Consider the following 22,014-nt stretch of genomic DNA (forward strand, 5'->3'; position numbering starts at 1 on the left):
AATGTTTTACATATTTGTCAGTTCTTCTCTTCTGCCCCTTGCCCCCTGTAGATTTACTGACTTTTCTGAGATATGGATGAAGTTTCAGAACTGATAGGAGGGTATAAGGTTTTGTTTCTGAGATTCAGTGAGAGTTCTGAGGAGCTGCTTATAGCTTCGAATATGAGGACATACTGGGATTCATTAGATTTTACTCTCTTCTGGAAGGATTTGTTTGTTCAGATCTTTCTCCTACTTCCCTTTCTGTCATTTCTGAGTGGGCATACTTTCACTTCCTCCTTGTAAAGACCAGCAAGTCATTCTCAGTTTTATTCTTGACCTTGTTCCCAGTCTACCCTTTCAGAGAACCCAGGGGCGGTAAAAAGTGATAGAGAATTTCAAGTGGCTATAACTTGTTGACTAGGAAAATGGCTCTGTTGGTGAGGGTTAAATAATACCAAAACATCACTTTTCTGATCCTGGTATCAATAAGGAGAATCATGGACTTGTCTCTTCCCTGCATGGAAGACTCTGGCTTAGGACATTAATTCATTCCTCAGTTTGGCTATCAGTTCTTTTATATTCTTAATAAGGAAGATAGTTCTAGTACCTCTCCCTTTCCAGCTCTTTCCATACTTAGCCAAAACCTGTCTCTTTAAACTTATGGAAAATTTCCATCTATTCTTTGTTCATAGCTACACTAAGATATAGGGAGGATAGGATGGAGGCAGCCCAGGACAATGGAAAGTCTGTCTAGGATGTGGACACCAAAGATGTGGGTTCCATTCCCTGTTCTGCCATTAATTCAATGTGTAGTCCTGAGGTATGTCTCTTCACTTTCTCTGGATTTTCCTCTGTAAAATAAGAAGTTGGACTAGATCCAGGTGATGTCTAAGGTTACTCTCACCAGTTCTGACATTCTTTGCATTCTGCATATGAAGAAATAAGTCCATAGAGGCAGAGGACCTTCTTGTCTTGTGTTAAGTACTTAATAAATATTTGCTGAATTGAATTCTTATCCAAAGTAAGTCTTTCACTATGTTTCTAGGCTTATTTCACATAAAGCCCCTTCACACACTTTCCATTCTAGTTAAATTGGCCTATCTGCTGTTTCCCAAATTCAGTATTCTATCTTCCTCTAATTTCTACTTTATAGAATCCCCAACTTTGTTCAAAGTTCAGCTCATGTATCAGCTTATATGCCTCCAAAGGTAGGTGAAACTTCAGGTTCCAGAGCTCTCTCTCTCTTTATCTCTCTCTCTTCTAAAATAATCACATATATACTTATCTGCTTATATATTATATCCCTCAGTAGAGCATAAATTTCTTGAAGGTAAAGGTAGATTTTAATTTTGTCATGAATCCCTGGCACCTTTTGGCTCCTAGAGTCTTGTCTAATACATGTTAAGTATTAGATACTTAATAAATGTTGGTCAACTTGGATCAGAATGGTTTAATTCATGGGTCACAGCCTTAAAAGCTAGAAAAGATCAAAGAGATCATGTAGGTCAAAACTCTGATTTTATAGATGAGGAAACTGAGGTGTACAAGAGCAGAAGTTAGTAGAGGCTCTGCTAGTAAGAAGCAGAGCCAGGATTTAAACCCAAGTTCCTTGATTCCATACATATTCAGGGCTTTTTCAGCTATACCGCTTGTTGGAAGAGATGAAACCAGGATCCTTTCTAACTAGGTGACTTTCTGATCATCACTTTAATTTTCACAATAATTTATATTGCCTTTTTGAAGTTTATACAAAACCATATCCCACTCTTAATCCATTATGATGGTGTTACATTTCAGATTAGATTAGTGTGCTCCACAATATCCCTCTCTTCTCTGAGGTCTAAAAAGTGTCCATTTCCATACTGGTGGCTGGTTAGTTCATTTCCTGATTTTTGAATAACCTTATTATTTAAAAAATAATATTTGAATCACCTTCTACTTCTCCCTCCCCTAATCTTACCATGTCTGAGACAAACTTGACTGTGGGTTTAAAAGGAATCAAAGAAAAGCAAATTAGAAGCTAACTGAAGAAATTTCCTAAATAGAAAATAATTCTCCAACTTAGTAGGGTACTCCTCTGTATCCTGTTGCTGCTCAGGTTGCTATATCACAGGATTGAGGAGGGAGAAAGACTAGAGTGCATTTTGCAGCGCAATATAAATAAACATGAGAATGGGGGGGGGACAGGAATTCATAATTCAATTGAAGAAATGAGCTCTGAGGTTCCCCTTCTATAGTTCTCCCCCCCCATCCTGTCAACTCCACTCACCTTCCAGGTGACCTGGATACTCTGGGAGGTCACAGGTTGCAAGGTGACGTCCATGGGTGGTCCATCAGGAGCTGAAGGGAAAGCATAATTATGTTATGTCAGGAAGCAGGAGAGAGACTTCTCCTGCCCTGTTTTCTTCTTCCCTAGGGCAAACCAGAGACAGAAAAGGCATCAAATTCTCTACTTGAATGTAGAAAAATGCTTAATAGTAGGGAAATATCCTTATTGTTGTCCTTATTCTTCAGCACTGAAATGAGTAGGACCCTGAGAATATCTTTTTTTCTTCTTTTGTTCTCCTTAAATTGCTGAAATGACAACAAGGCAAATTTGGTTTAGACAAAAGGAAGAACTTCCTGGCAGGAAGCTGTTAAGTGTTAGAATGGTCTATCAATGGAGATTTGGGTATTTTTGACTGTGAGAGAATCTTAAAAGCATGAGATAAATTTTTCTGGATAAATCAGAATTTCAAGGCAATATGGTAGAATCATGAACAGCTTTACCAAGTCTAGGAGTAGAAGGCTGAATGAAATTACCTGTAGTTAACCCTAGAACCTTAAAACTCAAATGAATGAATTGTAGTTCATTTTCCTCAGGGAACAATGAAAAAGCTTCTGCAAATCATTTTTAGCAACACAAAAAATGTAAGGAGATGATTTAGAGACCATATAGGGAGGGAGCATATGGTGAAAGAGATGGGCTGGACATTTTCTTTGGCCTTAAAGTCATTATCCTGGACAATCATGGAACAGCTGTCTCAGTCTCCTGGTGACCTGTGTCCCATTTGTCCATGGGAGTTAACAATTGGCCTTCCAGTCAGGAAAGTTTGTTTAGTGGGGGTGGGGGTGGGGTGGAGATCAACAGCCTCAATCAAGGGAGTAGCATTTTAATTTCTAAGTCAAGCGCTTTACTATTATTCCCACTCAGAGAGAAAAATTAAGACTTTCAGGTTACAGCAAAGCTAAGCCTAAGGGGAAAAAACCCTCATTTATGTACCTCAGAATACCCCATTCTTTTGTTGATACCAATCCTTTCCGGCATTTCCAAGAGCCCATCAAGGGGAGCCAGACTTATATAATGTACATATGATGTTTCTAACTTCCTCTTTTACTAAAATTTTTACAACTTGTACCCAAGTCCCTCAGGATTCTGCTCCTCCAAGTGACTGTGGGTAGTAATGGGCTTTCACCCTTAAGCAATGACATTAATACTGAAAATTTCTGGTACTCTGGTAGGCTAAGGGTGGAAAGGTAATTTCAGATTGGGAAGGGATGTCACTTTTAGTGCCTTTCGAGTTATGGAAGTAAGTTTGAATGGTCCTTTGTGGGAGAACCAAGACAGAGAAAGCCATGTGTTTTTCCTAATGGTTAAGAGTTGGTCCCATGTGACTTTATTCTACTCTGATGCTTAGAATTGCAAGAGTCTATTATTTTATTTCTGCCCAGATTCTCTAAGATTGATATACAAGCACCATAACATATCAAACTCTCCAGGGTACAGAAGTGGCCCTATTGAGGGAAGAATGATGACTTGGTCATCTTTTGGTTGGAGTCAGAGGTTGAAAGAATTCTTTGAAATCTTTCCACTGTTGTCCTGGCACTAGTGTACATCTAACCTCTTCACACAGGCATAGGGAAGGGGAATGAATAATAGAATAGACAGCACCATCAGAGTCACACAGGTTCTTGCCTGGAAGACTGGTTAAACACCAAGGACTGTTACTAAAGACCAAGAGAGCAGAAATATGAACCAGAACTACAAAATTAATAATAAAGAGTGTCTTGGAACCTCAAAGAGTATCAGTTTACCCTTATTTTATAGGTGAAGAAACAAAGGTCCATAGAAGGGGAGTGAATTGCCCAAGATATGGTAGTTATTCATGTTCTTTTCCTACCTTTCCAGTCAGATCTCTGCCTGGATGTTGATGAACTTTGCCAATATATGTTCCTGGTGCTCCTGGAACCTCAGTTTTGATTCCAATATACCAAAAGGAAACTCAGACCTTTTAGAGGGGAGCAACAGTCTAGGGTTTGGGGAGACTTACCCGCTTCCTCTGTGCTGATGGTAAGCTCCTTGCTGGGCTCACTGCGGCCAATCTTGTTGAAGGAATACATGCGAATGCTATAAACAGAGGCAGGGTGTAGGTCCACGATGTTTGCCTGGTTGATGGTGGGTGAGATGTTGCGGGTGGATTGCTTGAAGTCCCAGGAATCTAGAGGAGAAAAGCATACAAATGTCATGTCATTGGTCCCCATATAGAGGAGGTCACTGCTAGTAAAGCAATTAGCTCCAAATCTCTTTAAATTAAATCCCTGTACCAACCTCAAACATGAGAAGTTTTCAGTTTCCAAGGGGGGCAATTTGGAAGACTCTAGGAAAAGGGATAAGGAGAGCATTCTCTGAAAGGATCCTAACATCTGTGAACCTCAAGGAAGAATAAGGCATTCAAAGTATAGGAGGAAAATGCCAAGATGGAATGAGCAATATTGTTTTAAAGTAATTTAGGATACAAAAGACCTACTGATGATGACAATGTTGAGAACTGATTATTATATTGCCTTTAAATCCATTATCCCATTTGATCATCACACTTCTCCTATTAGGATGTTAGTACAAGTGTTATCTCCCTTTTATAGATGAAGAAACTGAGGCTCACAGAAATGAACTGACATGCTTAAGACAGAACTAGAGAGTATCGGAGTTGCATCTCAAAGGCAGAAATCATGACTTTAAGTCTAGTTGTTTTTTGCATTCTCCGATGTTGCCTTTGTAACAAGGATCTTTAATATGATGCAGAGCATGAAAAGAGGTCCAAACACAAGGTTTGCACAAAGTCCAGAATTCCAATTGAATGCTCAGGTGCCTATTTATTCTCTGAAATCTTGTCACACTAGATCCAAATCCTCTTTATCCTCTAAAACCCTATTCAATTCCCACCCCCCTCCTATTTGCCTTTTCTGATTACTCCAGCTCCCCTTAATCACTCTCCCCCTGGATTCCTAAGGCTCTTAGAATATGTCTTTCCTCCCTCCTTCCCCCATACACAGAAATTAGTACTCCATTATAGGATTGCCTTGGATTCATTCTGTCCTCTATGCCTTATCTTTCTAGCTAGATGGTAAGCTCTCTGAGCTCATCCTGTACTACTTCTGCATCCCCTAGCAAGGCTGGCCCCCTCGAAGGGATTCATAAAATGCTTGTGCATGGACTTGAGAGAAGGGACCTTCTGTGTATTTTTATTCTCTGGACTTTAAGCATTTGGTGTGGAGCCATGCTTCATGAGGATACAGTCACCACTTGTTGCCCACCTGCCCACCTCCCACTTTCTTGGCTATGGTTCCAGTCTCTCATCTGCCAATCACAGGGCAACAGGAAGCTCACAGGGAGCAACCTGTCAGTGCTGATTTTTGCCAAAAGTTTGCAGGTGAATTTGACCTCTTGTTCTGAAACCTTCTTTGATGTTGATGAGAAACAGCTCTCTTTAGCCTCCCCATTCCCAGTCTCTTCTTCTAATGTATCTAAGTCAGATTGGGGAACATCTGGCTGATGTTGAAACTTGATTAGGGCAGTGTTTTGACCCAGAGATGCAGAAATCACAGGGTGTGTTCTCTTTCCTTTTCTAGAGCCTCTCATGGCTCTCTGTGCAGCTCAGCTGGCATTGGCAAATATTGTGTCTTTTAATATTCCCTTTCATATGGGCCCAGCTAACTGAGATGAACATATTTCATTAAGGTTGTTCTTTCCCTTTCTTCATCAAAGGTCCTAGAATGCAGAACATTTTTAAAAAAGCCTCAAGAGGGAGGCTAGGGAGACATCATTGCCCTCAAGTCCATGGACGGCTCTGCTCATATGAGTTGTGCCAGCTTGATGTACTCACACTGGAGGAAAATGACTAGGACAAAAGTGGCATCTGTGCCAGTCGGCTGCCTGAGCTCTGGAAACAAATCTATTCTGCATCTCTGATTTTTTCTTTCCAGTGGGGCTTGGAGCCACATTATTACAATACTTCTCTGGTATATAGAGGATGGGATTAGCATCACAATCCCTACCTTCTAAAACTAGGTCTCAATACCCACTTCATCACACACCAATACAACTCACAACATCACACTAGCTCACGATGCCCAACAAAGCACATATAAGCAAAATTCATGATATACCGGTTCACAGCACCAACTATGACATACAACTCACTATGCACTGGCTCATAACAACAGTTTAGAGTACTCAACAAAATCACAACTCTGAATATATATTCTACAACATACTATAGCACAAACCAAGATAATGAAAAAGCAGCAACTAAAAACACTATGAACCCACACAAAAACAGCTCCACACATCTAGAACAGCAGCTACCAATAGAGCTCACACACAAGCTGATAGAACTGCAATCTGCTTTGCTGCAATAGCTGACTATATCATCAGGCAATATGGGGACTTGTAGGGACCCTAAAATATAGAACTTGCATTCTTTTCTTGGTAAACAAAGAACAAATTTGATGCTGTGTTTTACATTCAGCATAGGGCTATTAGACAGATTTGTATGGATGATGCTATTTATCATTCAGTGTTCATGTATTATTACTCTGCTGCCTGGGGCCAGGAGAAACCAGCATGAACCCATTGGCTTGGAAGGCCCAGACTTGGTTATTTCCTTAGGAAAATTAGTGAAAGGAGGGAGTGATATAAGGCTGACTGGGTACCACTGGGGCAATGGCAGAGATCTCAGGCAAAGGGCTCAGTCCTCAGAGTAAGCATGATGCAGTTCCCTTAGAGGACCTGAGCCTGAATACTGCTTATACTATTTATAATTTGTGTGACTTTGAAAAAGTCACTTTCTAACATTTCTAAGCCTAGGTTTCCATTCTTATAAAATTAGGGTAAAGGGATTATGAATTTCTAAGCTCCCTTCCCAGTTCTCAGCTAATGATCTTATGCTTCAAAATGGTCTAGAAGCAGTGGATTGGAGGTAAGAAAGTAAAGGAAAGAAAAGAGGAAACAAAAGAATTTTTAGGTTGGTTTTTAGAGCAGAGAGTTATTTTTGTTGACTTGTTTTTTTTTTCCCCAGGGGATAGATATATGGGGGTAAGGGGTCTAGGAGAAGCAGAGGATGAAGACTACTTAGATGAATGTCTTGTCAGATTAATGGGGGGGGGGGAATGGGACTGGGAGATATTTTAATGGGACTTCTTATGACCAGAGTGAGTTCATGGATTTTGGTGGAAGGCTGGATTCATTAGGTCAATAATAAGCAAGATTCCCGAAAACACACACACACACAAAGAAACATATATGTTTCTATTTGTGTATAGCAAGACACAGTGCTGCATGCATAAACCCATACCTTATTCAAGTATACACATATACACATATAATTGCATATTAAGTGATGAGAGCATAGAATGACAGAGCTGGAAGAGACTTTAGCTATCATATCAAAGTTTTTTCCTTTCATTTTATAGAGAAAGAAACTGAAGCCAAGAGAGACCAAGATGTTTGCCTAAGGTTGCACTCAAAGCTTGATATCAGTTCTAGGGTTTGGCTTCTTTGATGGTCCTTTGATTTGTCTGAATACTCAGGCTAATGCAATACCAATCTGAATGATATTGCACTTGATTACATATAGTTCTGGATTTTGTGTGTGTGTGTGTGTGTGTGTGTGTGTGTACATGAGATGGTCTCTATTGGTTTGTAAGTGTTCTAAAGGCAGCATTCTGCTTTCCATGCCTTTCCTATACACAAATCTAGTGCAAAGTTCAACAGCAATCAAAGTCACTTAATATACATTGTTGATTAACTCATATTCAATTACACACTCAGATATCAGTATCCTGGTCTCTGAAGGCCTATTCTATAGAGGCTGATGACCAGTTGTGTTCAAAGGAGTGTCAGCTCTAGCACACAGAATTTAAGTTTAGTCCTAAGGAAGTACTTTCTGAAAGTAAGGGTGGAAGACACAGAGATAGAGATTCTGGCATCAGAAATTAAAGGTCTTTAAAAAGGAGATGAACACTTTCTGTGTATTCTAAGTTCATTGGAGTTCCATGGGAAAGAAGGAGAACAGATTAAATGATTTCTGAATGTTCCCTCTAGCCTTGAAATCCAGTGATGTTTAAAGAAGCCAAGTCCATGGGGTGACTAGGTGGAGCAGTGGATAGAGCACTGGTCCTGGAGTCAGGAGTACCTGAGTTCAAATCCAGCCCCAGACACTTAATAATTACCTAGCTGTGTGGCCTTGGGCAAGCCACTTAAACCCATCACCTTGCAAAAAAACCTAAGGAAAAAAAAAGAAGCCAAGTACCTGCTGGGAAGTAAGCAGGCCTTACAGCATCTTTGTTCATCAAACCCCTCCACAGTACTGGGTCCTTTGTCTGGCTTAGGGAACTCCAATTTCAATTACCTTTAGTGATATTTATTAAATAGCTATGATATTCAAAGAGAGAGGGTATGTGAAGTAAAGGAAGAAGAGAGACCTGGGTTCAGGTTCTATTTCTGATTATAGGTTTAACATAGAGTTTGTGCTCAGCTGGCTAGATCGGGGGATGAGCATTGCTCCTGGCTCTTTCCCTAATTTTTTTTGGGGGGCATCCAGACCTCCTTTCATTTATGTAAGGAACATTTTGGATCAAAAAACTTCCTCCATTAATATTCTGTGATTTGTATTGTTACAGAATTGTGCAAGAGCTGAAGTGGTATAGGTGTAAACAGAGCATGCATGGAGAGCATATTAGCTTTATAACTTGGGATGAGTCATTTATCTCTCAAGAAATTCTATAAGATACTGGTGGAGAGAGTTTTCACTCTGGGAGTTCTTACTCCAATGAGATCACAGGTCTAGTCTCCTCCCCTCCCTCCTTGAACATTAGAATATTTAAAAAAGGGGCGGCTAGGTGGCGCAGTGGATGAAGCACTGGCCCTGGAGTCAGGAGTACCTGGGTTCAAATCCAGTCTTGGACGCTGTGTGGCCTTGGGCAAGCCACTTAACCCCATTTGCCTTGCAAAAAAAAAAGAATATTAAAAAAAACTGCTTATAAAGGTATTGTAGATATGAAGACAACAATGAAATGGTGCCTGCCTTCAAGGAGTTTTTTTCCTTCTGAGGTCAAACCCAACATGTATCCAGATAAGCAAGGAGGAACAAAGTAGTGACAACTGGGGAGATCAGAAAGGGTCTCCAGGAAGAAGTGGTACCTTGAAGGAAGATAAAATGAATAAATGAGATGCAGTAGTGAGAAAGAAGTAGATGATGGGGTTTTAAATAGATTTTAGATAAACTATTTTTCTGGGAGCTGTTTTGGTGAAAAAACTCAAAGACAAAACATTGTAAAATCAACTTTATGCATAAATAGGTCACAGTTCATCTGAAAAAGATATATCGGTCTTAGTACAATTCATCAGAATCAGCAGTTGTGGTGATATACCTCTAATTCCTGTTGCTGGGGAGACTGAGGCTGTGGATTGAATGAACATGGGAGTTCTGACTTGTAGTAGGCTAAGCTATTGAAAGTCTGCACCAAATCTGGCACTATCATGGAAAGCCCTGGGGATTGGGGGGTCACTACATTGCTCAAGGAGGGGAAAAGTGGCCCAGGTTGGAAAAGGGCAGATCAGTGCTTCCATGCCAATCAGTAGTAGAACTGGGCATCTTGAGTGCCCATTGTACTTCTAACCTGGGTGATATAGGTGATATAGGGAGATATAGGGAGATCCAGTCTCAAAAAAATTCACTTATGCTATATGACATCTAAGAAAATTATTGCAGTCTGAGGCTGCATTAAGGAGACATTATCATTAGGCATAATGGCAAGATGGTTACCCTATACATTGTCCTACATAGATCACATCTAGAGTACTGTGTTCAGTTCTGGATATCACAATTTAGCAAAGGGTTCTGATAAACTGGAGAGCATCCTGGAAAATACAATTAGGATGGTGAATGGCCTTGAGATCATGTCAGGTGAATGCATATCAATTAAAGAAAGTAGAAATGTTTAACCTGGAGAAAAGAAGACTAGGGAAAACATAATAGTTGTCTCTAAGGACTATCACATGGAAAAGGAATTCAATTTGTTCTAGTTGACCTAAATTAACAGTGAGATCAATGGAAAAAAATTAAAAAGAGACAAAGTTAGGACTGATATAAGGAAAAACATCTTAATAATCAGAAAAAATCTCCAAATGAAATGGACTCCATTTGATGATAATGGGTTTCCTACCCACTGAATATCTTCCAGCAAAAGTTTGCTTATTGGATGGCTATAGGAGGTGCTTTTGTTCGGGTACAGTGTAGAGGAATCAGTCTTTGGAATAATTTCCAGTGCAGTGATCCTGTGATGCTGTGGGTACATCCCAAGTTAAGAAAGTAGCTAATGGTCCTGTTTGGTTGGAATATGCAGAGTACATGGGGAAAAATATGAAGTCTAGAATGAAAAGTTGAAAACCAACTTTGGAAGCCTTTAGATGCTACGTTCATGAATTTGTACATTAAGCTAGAGTTAGTAAGGGGCCAATAAAGATTTCTGAGGTGGGTGGAGTGACATGACCATAACTCTGCATTAAGATTATTCTGACAGATGTGTAGAAGATAGACTCAAAAGGGGAAAGACTGGAACCTGGGAGAGCAATTAGGAATCTGTCGCACAGTCTAGGGAAGTGATGGCAAGGCTTTGTACTGTAATGGTCATAAATGGGATATAAGAGATGCTCTGGATGTAAAAGTGACAAGACTAAACACCTGATTCATTTATGGGAGGACAAGGGAGAGGGAATGTTCTAAGATAACTCAGAAGTTCTAAACATGTGTGACTGAAAGGATGGTAGAGCTCTAAAAAGTAACAGGGAAGATTGGAGAAGAGGCAGGTTTTGGAGGTGGGAGATAAATTTCATTTCTGAACTGCGGAGTTTCAGATATTGCCAGGAGAGAGATTAGTGTTGGACATAAAGATCTGAGAATAATCTGTGTAGAGATGATAATTGGACCCAAATGAACTTCTAAGATCACTAAAAAGAGAGAACATAGATAGAAAAGAGGACCAGAACAAGAGGTTTCCTATTAGAAGTGAGAAATGTTTCTTAGTTGATGATCATGGTTAGTAGGTCAGAGATAACCCAAAAATGGTTACTAAAGAGTAGTGGTCAAATACGTAGCAGGAAAACAAGGATATTGCAATATCATGGTAACTCATGGCAGGGGACAGTGATTGGGAAGAACTAGGATGGTTAGAAAAATTGTCAGAGATTAAATGAAGTGAGAAATGAGAAAAGGAATTACGAGGTTGACATTGTTGATATCCTTGAAGGCAAAATTTCATATGAAAATGGGATCTTTGCCTAAAAAACTATCCAAGGGGAAGCTTCTTGAAGGCAGAAGGTCTGAACAGCATTAACTCACATTTTCACAGTATTTTCAGTTTTACCAAGCATTATCCGCTTGTTTCCTGTCTTATTCTTCTCTCTTCCCTAGCACAGTGTAGTAATTGAAATTTATTTAGTACCTGACAGTTTATAAAACATTTTCCTTATGATAATCCTATAAGGTAGGTAATGTGAATATGATTGGCTCATTTAATAGATGAGGAAAATGAGACTCAGAGACATTGATCAATTTTCCTGTAGTGGCACAGCTAGTAAGTGTTGGTGCTAGGACTTAAACTGCCTCTGAGTATGATATTCTTTCATTAAAATATGCCATTTGCTTGATATTTCTTGTTTCTCTATCATTTTTATTGCCATTCAGTCATTTCAGTTGTGTCTGACTTTTCATGATACCATTTGAGTTTGTTTTGGCAAAGATATTGGAACGATACTTTCCATTTCTTTCTTCAATTCATTTTACAGATGAGAAAACTGAGGCAAACAGAGTCAAGTGACTTATGCAGGGTCACACATCTAGTAAGTGTCTGAGATCAGACTTGAAATCAAGAAGATAAGTCCTCCTGACTCCAGGCCCAACATTGTCATAATCATTTCTAAATATACCCCTACCCACCTTAGCACCTTCCCTTGAAACAAAGAAAAAACATTAAGAGAATCAAAAGAACTATCCAAACTCATTTGACAACAGACCAATCAAAAAGTCCCTATAACCAAAGAAGGGAAGTATATTTCTTTTTTTTTTTTTAAAGGTTTTTGCAAGGCAAATAGGGGTTAAGTGGCTTGCCCAAAGCCACACAGCTAGGTAATTATTAAGTGTCTGAGACCACATTTGAACCCAGGTACTCCTGACTCCAGGGCCGGTGCTTTATCCACTACACCACCTAGCTGCCCGGGAAGTATATTTCTGATCTTTTTTTTTTCTAAGAAAAATCATTATAATTACATAGCATTCTGCTTTATTTGATCATTCTTTTCATTTCCAGTGTGTATTATTTTACCTGCTATTCATTAAAAAAATAGAATTTTTTTAAGGTTTACACAACTAAACACACACAACACACACACACACACACACACACACAATCTCATTTAGTCCTCATATGAACCTTGTGATGTAGGTACTATTATTATCCTCATTTTACAGATGAAGAAAGTGAGGCAATCAGAGATTAAGTGACTTGTCCAGATTTCCATTATTCTGTCTACATCCACTAGCTCATTTAAACATACATCAATATCATTCTGTATTAGTTCAAATGTCTTTCCTGAATTTCTGAATTTCTCATATTTTTCATGTCTCATGATACAATAATATTCTATTATATTTATATAAAACAGTTTTTTTAGCCATTCCCTAATGGATCGATCTTTACTTTGTTTCTGGTTGTTTACTACTATAGAAATTGCTTTTGGTTTTTTTACCCTTTTCTAGCCTGGGGAAGAAGGGGTGGGAGAGAGAACTTGGAAATGAAAATAAAATAAAATAAAAAATTGTTTAAATATTTCAATATATATCATAGGCCTGCTTTGAGTGCGATTCTGTATGGGATATATATTTTTTCTGTATTGGACCTTCTCCCCAGCACTGGAATCTTGAGGTCAAAGGGGTATAAACAGTTCATTCCCAATGAAGTTCTTTTAAAGGTTTTTGCAAGGCAAATGGGGTTAAGTGGCTTGCCCAAGGCCACACAACTAGGTAATTATTAAGTGTCTGAGGTCGGATTTGAACTCAGGTACTCCTGACTTCAGGACCAGTGCTCTATCCACTGTGCCACCTAGCCGCCCCCACAATAAACTTCTAATGAACATTAATCAACTTGAATGAAATGGAACTGAATTAAACTGCCATCATCTTCACCATCTTCCTCTCATTCATGATTCTTTCTAGAGTCTCAGGGGTGATCTCTTCTCAACCCAACTGAGTCATGCCTCAAGGAGCCTCCACAGACTTGGTCACAGGTAGTAGGAAAACAATCATGGTAGTAGAAGGCATGAGGTGTTTTATTGAGCAAAGGGGAGAAAATGTCTTGTGACAGCCTAGGTATCCCCTGGATAAGAGTGCCCAAATGTGAGTGAAGATCCTGCCACCTCAAATCAGCATGGAGAGGAGACTGAAAGTGCATTGCCATATGGAAATGTCAGTCTAGATCTCATATCCCTGTCCTGCCTACCTTGGATTGTTCCCAACCTCACCAAGCACAAATACACTTCTTTCCAGTTTTCTTGCTACAACTCTAGTAAGGTTTTTTATCTTGTACCTAGAATATTTCAAGCATCTTACAACTGGTCTCCAATTTCTCCTCCTCCTATCTATCCTGTACAGTATGGCCAAATAAGTTTTCCTTATACAACATGCTGATGGTATCATTGCGTTCTTCAAAACATTTAATGACTCCCAAATGCCTAATGAAAATGTCCAAATCCCTTAGTATGACATTTAAGACATTCCATCTGACCCCATCTCACTTTTTGAGCTCATCTCTCATCATCTGGTTTGCTTCATCTTGAGCATGTATCAAGATTTCTTAGCTTTGAAGCTTTGTTCATCCTCACCTGAAATTCCCTTTCTTCCTACCTTCTATCTTTATGATTTTATATGATTTTACTATTTTATCCTTTTCTCCAACCTAATATGCCCATATCCTTTAACTGAGTATTGTATTGGTTGGCTTCCAATGTTCCTTTAGAAACAGTGGAGTGGAGTGGGTGGAACCTGTGTTCAAATCCCACCTCAGGTGACTTGCTAACTGTTGTGTCACTGGGAAAGTTTCCTTACTTGGGGTTCTTTCCAGTTCTCAATCTATGATCCGCTGATCCCTCACCATCCTGGTCATACTCCTCTGAATATACTCATTGTCATCAATATCTTTCCTAAAATGTTCCCAGAAGGGAATAAAATACTGATGGGTCAGAGTTCAACAGGTCTTGGACTCTTCCTCTATTTTTGGTTCCATGTTCTCTCTCTCCATGTCCCACTCCAGTCTTTCCAGTAAACATTGACGTCTTTTTCAGGATTTCACCAATCCTTTATTCTCCTCCCTTCCAAAAGGACTTCAGGCTAGCCAGACAGCTTTATGACTCATCTGGCTAAAGGGGGGAACTCACCCAAAGGGAGCAGGCAAATTGCCTACTAATCAGACAGTTCGATTTGACTTTGTCTTCAGGGTCAAACAAAGGAGACTTGTCTATCTGCCACAAAGTTGAGTTAAAAAACTCACTGAATGAAACTGAAGTCCCCCTTTCCTCATTCAGGTCACCAAACCCAGAAATAATTTTAAAAGAACAATACTTTTCCCAATCTTCCTTTGATTTGGAATAGTGATAGCCCTACCTATAATGTGTATAAAGCAACAGGAATCTTGGGATTTGTTTTATTGGCACTCATTCCAGATGGATGTCAAGAGAGGGAAATTCCCATCCCTCAGTCACCTAGCCCCACCAACACACACACACACATACACACATCTATACACACACACACACACACACACACACACACACACACACACACACACACAGAGCTGGCAGGTACTTACCAGATTTGTTTTTATATTCAATGTCAAAGCCCGTGATGATGCTGTTCCCATCAAATCTTTGAGTCCAGCGCAGGTTCATGCTTCGGGCCTTTACTTCCCGGATCTCTAGCTCAGGAGGGTCTGGGGGCTCTGGGATTTTTGCGTGTAGGGAAAAAGTAGAAGGAAAGACAGTGTCATTAGTATGATACTTTCCTCTCACCCTCACCCTTTTATTTAATATGATGCTTTTCTCTCACTCTCACTCTTTTTGACCCTCTTTAACTCTCCTGCCCTGGGGAGGGATTGGACATCCCTAGTTTGGTCAGTTTGGACTTCAGTCTTTTGCAGGGGTCTGAGTGAGGGATCTAGTCATTGTAGCCTGAGAATTGATTTAAAATTCCACTTGTGACCTCATTCTCATTTTCTCCTCGATTTTGGGGAAGGCTTGGGTTAAGTTTCCTAGAGATCTCCAGAATCAAGATTCTTCTCCAATGGATAATATCCTCTGGGTACTGCCAAGAAGAGATCCATCCAAAGGACCTATCTTTTACTAGCTTTATATTCCCTTTTTATCTTTGTCTTCCAAAGAGGCAACAGGAAGGTTCTAGTTCCATTCAGTCCTATTTATACATTTTTGAAATGGGCCAGTGGGTATAGTTTAGACTAGATTCATCATCAACTTTTGCCAAACTAGCCTGGAGTTGATGTGTACCTCTGACCCCCCACCCTCAGAGGATCAATAAAAAAGGATATTCATCAAATGCCTTTATGATTCCCTTACATTCCACTCCCCCTATCTATGTCTGGTGCCCACCCTTTCCCACTTTGAGCTAGTATAAGGGATTGCCCTTGCTGAGGTTGAGGGCTGGGAAGGTAGAGAGGATACCTTGCACAGTGAGTTGGATCAGACCCCGATCTTCCCCATAGGAGTTGATGGCATGGCAACTGAAGAACACAGAGTCCCCACGGTCAGCCGGCTTCAGCTTTGATAATGACAGGGCAAGGAGGAGGAAGGCAAACAAGCAAGGCACTTCAGAAAAGTACAGTTTCTGGGGTGGGGTGGGGACTTCATGTTTTTTTTCCCCCTATGTTTCCTCCTCATGTCACCTCAGATCCATGGATATGGCAGACTGATTCTATTTCCCATTACTTGCTCCCAAACAAGTCTGGGAGAGTGGAAAGAGTGATAGATTTGAATCAGCTGACTTTAGATAATATTCTCTCCACACCAGCTGTGTGACTGGGTAAATCACTAAGATCCTTTATATTTCCATTTCCTCATCTGTAATGAGAAGGATGTGGACCAGATAACCTATAAAGTCTCTTCTGCCTCTAAGACTGTGAGCCTATGATCCTAATAAGCTGGAGACATAAAAATGAACATAGGGAAAGGGGTCAGGAAATGCGATTTTCTACCCAAGAAGAAATGCCATTTTTAATCCAAGAGTGGGGGACACTAGAGCTGTGTCACTAAGAGAACAGGGCTCCAGAGACCTATAGATAGTGGAAATGACAAAAAGCAGTAGACAGATTAGTCATGAGGATGCTGGAGGGCCTCCTAGGAAAAGGAAGTTTTTGGAGTGAAAACAGGGAGGGTCTGATAGTTCTAATTATAGAGAGACCTGTGGTGTTCCAAGCATGGAGTTAGGCTATAGCATTCTAAGTACTCGGGGAAATGCCATGGAATTCTAAAAATGCTGTCAACAGAGGCCTCCAGGAAAGGAGATGTGATATTCTGAGAATAAAGAGGTTTCAAAATCTGAGAAAACAACTTAGACTGATTCCAGGGACAGAGAGGAAGGTGGGGTGTGGGTAGAATCTATTGCTTGTACTGGATTGAGAAGGCTCCAATTTTCATGTCAGTAGTCAAGGTTATCTTGGATGAGGGAACCCAATCACTGCCAAATTTAAGCAACTGTACTGCAGGGAAAAGGAGTGAAGGCCAGGTGACTTTGTCATATAACTTCACTGTGATGGAAAGACTGAGAGATGGAGGAAACTAGTTCTTCCAAGCAGGTCATGACATAGTCCTAGTTTCTAGGTCTATAGTCAGCATGCTTCTGTGCTAGTTTTCTTGCCGATTTGCTTTAATGTGACCTCCCACTGAATGGCAATCTTTCACTCTATTGAGAAGTTTCACATTGGAGAGATGGAAGCTGGGCAAATAGGTTGCTTTACCCTTTCTAGGTCAGGGAGATTAGTGGGATAATTCCTCATCTTTCCCCCTTTCCACCCCCTTCCATCTCTCCAATGCCAATTCAGTCAAGGTCTCTCTGGAAAATAATTCTGAAGAAAAACCTGTTGGGTTAAGTTTGAAAGTTGATAACATTAGTCCCTAGGAATTTACCCAAAAGGAACACAGGCCTAGACCTTCACATGCTTTCTGCCTATCCTGAAGATATTTGAAAAAGTTAATGAATTTAACTGAAGGGAACTTTGGGAGTTTGGGTATGGGTGCCAAGGTGGGCAGACAGTTACTTACCTTAAGAGTTGATATGACCTCATCACCATTGTCCTTGGTGGTGATGGCATATCTCATGACTCGGTCTGGGTCAATGACTGTGTCCCCCTTCTCCCAACGGATGATGATAGGACGTTCCCCTCTTGCAGTGCAGTTCAGTTCTTTTGTGTGCCCCTTGATAGCAATGGTAGTGTTAGGGTGTGAGGTGATCATGGCAGGTACTGGAGAGAGAAGGAAAAGGAGAGTCAGAAATAAATATGGGGCAACTCCAGGACCTAGGATAGGGGATCTTGGCAGGAAAGCAAGACTGACTTTCCTTCTTTGCCTTCAGCTGTTCTCTCCTCATCTGAATGATCAGGGTTTCAGATAGCTCACAAATGACAACAGGGAAATGCATTCCCCCTTCTCCATCATCCTCAGCTTGCCATTCTGACCTTTAGTATAACAGTACCATGTGCATGAGATGAAAACCAAGCTCACTCTCCAAGTATAACCAGCTAAGTTGACTGACAAACTTGCCAGGCCCAAGAAAGCAAAAAGGGGCAAGTATGTAGTGGAAGAAGACTTATCTGTTGAGGTGAGGTAGCTGGGATATGTTCCCATTAGTTTCCCTGGTCAACCCGACCTTGCTTATTAGTCTGGAAGAGCCAGGGTCAAGGACACAGGACCCTGGGAATTCTGTCTCAGCTCCCACAGGAAAGTTATTGTAGCAGGTTGAAAGGTACTGATGAGCTCTGTATGGTTTCACAGGAGTGAAATCTGGGTAAGGCCAGGTGACTCAAGGAATTCTCTGACTGTAGCACAAACCCCCTTCTTTTCTGACCTTGCTTGCATTTGCATATCTTCCTCAGGATTCATTACTGTGGGAATGGTCTAGGGATGTGAGTGCTGTTTATGTATTCATAAGAAATCAGGGGCCCTTATCCATGGGCTCTACCTATGGGATCTAACCAAAAGGCTCCACTTGTCTGTGTTTATTTGTGGGTTATAGGAAGGATTCAGGATGAATAAAGGCTTTATCAAATTCAATATTCTCATTTTACATATGGGGAAACTGAGGCTCAGAGAAGTTTAATGATGTGAACAATATCACATAGCTACTACTTAGTAAGTAGTAGATTCAGGATATGTTTCTATTATATAAATCCCACTTCTCTTCCTTCATCAGGATGTAGTCTTCAAAAACCTTTTGTCTATTCTGACCCTCTTTAGGCAAAGTGACCTAACCCATTCCAAATAGTCAAGAAATCCCCAGAGAACATCCTTTACACAACATTGCCAGGGGCAGCTCTACCCCTTAGCTGTGACTCCGTTTGAACTTTGGGAATCCAGGCCCTTTCTCGAACTATCCCTTTTCTCTATTAGAACCTCTTCTTAGGGTATGGAAAGCTTAAGCTAAATGAAATATAAACAATTGATTAAGTTCTTAATAAACCTTAAAATATTATCTATGTAAGCCTTTTCTGGGGGGGAGGGGGGTTGATAACATTGATGTAAGGAATGCTCTCTCTCTCTCATATAGACCAACATTTGTGAAACAATTTAATATGTTCTTAGAGTTGTCTAGGTTAAATGACTTTCCCTGTGCCAGGATTTGTGGAAGGTTAAGAGGCAATGCTTGAATTCAGTACTCCCTGAACTCTGAAGTCTCTTTTCTCTGCTGCTTCTCGAATGTGAATTGCCATTATTAGCGATATCTTATGCTCAGCTTTAAAAATGTTGTCTTTGGAACATTTGCATTTTAGGGAAGACTAAACATAAGTCAGCTGTGATGATGGCATTTCAGGCTGCTCAGCCTGTGGGTGGGCCAAGTGTGTTTTTGTTTTTTGTTTTTTGATAGAGAGGCCTTCTTGGCTTCCCTGAAATCACCAGAGGCAGCTCTGCCACAGTGGACCCAGACGTTAGGTCTCTCTGCCAGTGTGGTAGGATCTCAGCACATTCCCCAGTCCCGGATCATCAAATAATGAAGCAGATAAATTTTATAATGCGCAGCATTACACCAGGATATACAATAAAATGCGAAAGACAAATAACTAGGTGCAAGTTATAATGAAGAAAAAGCCTGCAGTCAGAGACATGCGAGTATGAATTATTGACTAAGGTTTTACACTCTCAAGGATGTGAGGAGGAATATTTTTCCATCAAAGATTTGCATAATTCACTCGTATAAACCTGGGTGGAATATAGAGTATGATTTTACATCAACAAGTCAGGCTTTGCATTGCAGATGCCCTCCATGTTCTAGGGGAGGTTTGGAATAGGAGGGTGGAGGGAGGAGCTGGACTTGTTTCTTCTGTCCTCCTGGAGAGCAGATCAGAGGGACTGGGGTCCGGGGTTCAGGACCACGGAGAAGACCTGAGGCTTAGGTCCGGGAGGGTTGGTTTCAACTGAGAGGTGGCAAGAATCATACTCAGACTTGAAAGTCCTAAAGGGATGGGGGTCAGGATTCAAGTGAGTGAGTGAGTAGGGGGCAGAAGATCAAAGGTTAATGCTAACTAATCATGAGACAGTGCATCCCAGGAGAAGAGCAAGGAAGATGTTTACTGGGAAGCCAGCTCTGTGACTGGGATGTTGCTGCTCTTGCCCTTAGGAAGTCACGTCTGTGATTTGTCTGACTAACTATACAGAAAGGGAGGCAGGCATATAGACTGACAGGAAAGATGGAACAATCCTATCTCTATATCCAAAGCCTGTGGATTTTATTCTCTCCCTTTGTCTCATTTTACTTTCATTCCTTCTGGTTGGGGATGGGGGGGTGGAGAGTAGGGGCGGAAAACACTGAACAGAGGAAGGGAACTGGATTGGCATGGGTGGGGGAAAGAATGATTCTTTGGGGAAAAGGGAGAAAAGGAAGGAAAATATAGGAAACTAGAGGATGGGAGGGAGGAGGCGGTGATCACAACAATAAAAAAAAGTCTCGTGTTTAAGTATTTTAAAAGATGGAGATGTTTAAGTCATGCTGCTCTTTAGAGAAGCTAGAAACTGAGTGGTTACAAGCTCTGGTATCACTAAAATATGGCCCAGACCCACTTCAAAGTCATCTGGCTATAGGGAGATTTATAAGGCAAAGGATCAAGTTACAGGAACAAGAACCTGCCAGGGCAGGTGGTAGAGGGGGCAGGAGGGAATATATGTTATTGAGTATCATGGCAGAGAGGGAGGGCTAGAATTGTAGTTGGGTGGCTTCAGGGATCCTGATTACTTCTGGAGAACAAGGGGATTATATCATTCCATCTAGAACAGCTTCTAGATAACCTCTTTCAGAAAAGTCACCCATGAAAAAAATTACAGCAAAAGAAAAAACGTCTAAACCTTTAGAGATTGCTGCTTCTGAGTCTCTACAGAAATACTGTAGGATATGGATGGGGGAGCCACTTTCCCCTATTTAATTTGTAGCTAATTATATCCAGCTGCTTCTCACTTACCTTCAGAAAGGGCAGCCTTCCATCCCTCCCCATTCTGGCTCCCCTCAATTTTCTTCAGTGCATGTCAGCAGAAGAGTTAGCCAACATGGGGACCTTCTGTTTTCATACTCAGGGGCAGGCTGGGCCCTAGGGGCAGGTGAGGGGCATCAAACCAAATGCATTGACTCAATGTGATGAGTGGGTTTCCCTGAGAATGCCCATCTTGTAGCAATGCTCAGGAGAGAGCAAGCCCAGGAGGAGAACCCTGCCTGAGGGGGTTCATAGCCTGGGCACCATAGCGTGAAGGACAGACGGGTAGGCAGACTGGCAGGGAGAGAGAAGCTAAAGCTAGAGCAGAAAGCCCCTGCTCAGGAGAACTTTGGCTCTGCCTCTGCCTTCTGTCCCCTTCCCCAGGGCTGTGGGAACAAATATGAATCTAGTGTCAAGAATACAGATTATGGGTTATAGTAGATTAACAGAGCCACAAAAGCATCAGCTAGCATATACAAAAATTGGGAAAGGGCCATTCCATCTGGTTCATAAGAATCTGAATCACCGACCCTTATCCCTTGAAGGATGCTGAACCATATTATCTGTTTAACCTGGGGCAGGTCATTCTCTGATTCATTTGTAAAATGAGTATATTGTATTGGATAGATCCTAAGGGCTTAGCTCTATCTTAAAAATCTGTAATCTAGAAGTATGTAGAAGTTCTTGAACTTCCTTGGTTCACAGTTTCATTTATTACTGTGGCATACAACCAGAGTTAGAGACTTATTGCTACTCCCCTCAAGAGGATTCACATTTTAATAGGACTTTAAGGAAAGTTAAATCAGCACTGCAGTTAGAGTTTGGAAGACCTGAGTGCAAATCCTGTCTGTCACTTAGAAGCTGTGTTGACCTTGGGCAACTCTTTTGCCCCTGTCTCAGTTTCCTCATTCCTCATTCAATGGGAATAACAACTATCTCATAGTGTTGTTGTGGAAATCAAATAGATAATATATGTAG

General features: G+C 40.8%; 1 protein-coding gene across 1 annotated transcript in view; it reads right to left on the bottom strand.

Annotated features, from left to right (window-relative positions):
- The window catches only part of DSCAML1 (DS cell adhesion molecule like 1), a 504,780-nt gene that overhangs the window by 46,568 nt on the left and 436,198 nt on the right, over nucleotides 1-22,014 (bottom strand). Inside the window, exons 12-16 of the mRNA XM_074216774.1 lie at nucleotides 17,624-17,823; nucleotides 16,028-16,124; nucleotides 15,163-15,291; nucleotides 4,293-4,460; nucleotides 2,252-2,322 (exon numbers count right to left, since the gene is read on the bottom strand). Of these exons, the coding sequence (XP_074072875.1) occupies nucleotides 2,252-2,322; nucleotides 4,293-4,460; nucleotides 15,163-15,291; nucleotides 16,028-16,124; nucleotides 17,624-17,823 (665 nt within the window). The remainder of the gene's footprint in view (nucleotides 1-2,251; nucleotides 2,323-4,292; nucleotides 4,461-15,162; nucleotides 15,292-16,027; nucleotides 16,125-17,623; nucleotides 17,824-22,014) is intronic.

This window comes from Macrotis lagotis, chromosome 1 (genome assembly GCF_037893015.1).
Source record: "Macrotis lagotis isolate mMagLag1 chromosome 1, bilby.v1.9.chrom.fasta, whole genome shotgun sequence".
NCBI classification, from domain to species: Eukaryota; Metazoa; Chordata; class Mammalia; order Peramelemorphia; family Peramelidae; genus Macrotis; species Macrotis lagotis.